We start from the raw sequence: 1,890 nt of genomic DNA on the forward strand, positions 1-1,890 counted from the left end.
AACCCCCAAACAAACACAACAGACTCAACATCCACAACCATCATAACTCAACATTCACACCAAACTAACACCCACAACCATCACAACACGAACTCAACATTCACCACCTACACATAAACATTACAGTAACGAAATATCCAATCAAACTGAGTTAAAACTGTCGCGACGGTGAGCGTTGACGAAAAAAGACCAACCAAACCCAACTGCAAATCAATCCGTTAACGCTCACCGTCACACGGTGGTTTTGCCAACCCTTCGAGAAACTGCGAATGCAGTGAGCCAAGAAACTGCGTACGCAGTGATAACCTTTTGCCCCGAAAATGCGAACGCGTTCGCAGGCCTGACAGACAGACCCACAGACAGACAGACAGACAGACACGGTGATTGTATAACCCCTCCTAGGGGACTTTGTCCCCTCGGAGAGGTAAAAACTAATAATGATTTTCGAATAAAAATTTTAGACTCGCGCATATATGAACAAGTGACATGGCCCTTATGATTTCTGACGTTGAATAAGCCTTTGCAGTTGCACGAAAACTTGTCATTGGCATTTTCCAAGCAAATATTTTGACATGTTATTTATTATTCGTAAATCATCATCGTTGTTTGCCATATATAACGCTCAATGGAATGATTAAGGTGAGTTACGTTATTTATAGATCTTAAATTATAACGTAAATTATAATTTTGTTATTTAATTTTAATTAGATTTAACTATGCCGCCCATCAGTAGTCATTGATGACCAAATATCACTCACAAGGAGACGACCCGAGGTGTTACACACCGATTTCGTTCAAACTCGGGGGATTGGTAGACCTTCATGTTACTTAAAAATCCTAAAGGGAATTTATTCAATGGGTAACGGTTTTGCCATGGCAACATAAAATTGTAATTTTTCCTATTTAAGCCATATCGGTTCATTTTCACCCATTTGGTTCAAATTGATCAAAATGTAATCAATTTTGATTTTTTTTCAACAATTTATAAATTGTTTTTTATAATTTTGGTATCGGTCCAAATCCTATGTTATTTTCAATGGGAAAATTTCCATTTTATGTTGTCAAAAACATTTTTCGTTGCCATAGTAAAACCGTTGCCCATTGAATAAAATCCGTTTAGGATTTTTCAAGTTACATGTAGGTCTACCAATCCCCCGAGTTTGAACAAAATCGGTGTGTAACACCTCGGGTCGTCTCCTTGTCAGTTGGATTTACCTTGCTTAACAACAACATTAAAATAAGGTACATTATAAAGTAAGAAGTATCGCAATTAATTTTCTTTGTTTCAGTTGTCAGTATGCCTCGTTGTGCAATTTCCATTTGCTACAATACCTATGATTTAACGAAAGATGGCCCAGAAAAGAATGATTTGAAATATCACCGTTTCCCGAAAGATCCAGCAGTCAGAGCTACATGGAAACAACGTTGCTATAGAGAAGATACTTTTAACTTGGACTCTGCACGCATCTGCTCAAATCATTTTCACAATGAAGACTATGAAAGAGATCTCAAAGGCGAACTACTAGCGTTGGACTTAAAACGTCAATTGAAGAAAGATGCTGTACCTTCGATTAATATTGGCAATCGTTTGAAAGGAAATGAAAACGTTAATGATGAACGAAAGTCGCGGGCCCTGAAACGTGAAAGGAAAAGTTGGTCAACGATCTTCTAACGAAGACCACACCTTTAAGCGATATACAAAATTTAACTGCCAAGACTATAAATTCACCAATAAAAGAAAAATGATACCTCCAATCCCAAGGAAAATATTTTAATGACTGTATTGATTTCTAACGCTATTGATGGCAATTCACAAGTGCAACCAACTGAAATATCTATGGAACTTGATCATGAATCAACACAAGTAACTGATTCCCCCTGTTACTTACA

The 1,890-nt window shown here is 37.2% G+C and overlaps 1 protein-coding gene across 1 annotated transcript; it reads left to right on the forward strand.

The window, feature by feature from the left end:
* Positions 1–1,297: 1,297 nt before the first annotated feature.
* LOC149945155 (THAP domain-containing protein 2-like) lies at positions 1,298–1,672 on the forward strand. Its single transcript, XM_090176395.1, has one exon. The coding sequence runs from the start codon at positions 1,298–1,300 to the stop codon at positions 1,670–1,672; it is 375 nt and encodes a 124-aa protein (XP_090032521.1).
* Positions 1,673–1,890: the final 218 nt, after the last annotated feature.

This window comes from Leiobunum rupestre, chromosome 5 (assembly GCF_980474605.1).
Source record: "Leiobunum rupestre chromosome 5, qqLeiRupe1.1.hap1, whole genome shotgun sequence".
Lineage (NCBI taxonomy): Eukaryota > Metazoa > Arthropoda > Arachnida > Opiliones > Sclerosomatidae > Leiobunum > Leiobunum rupestre.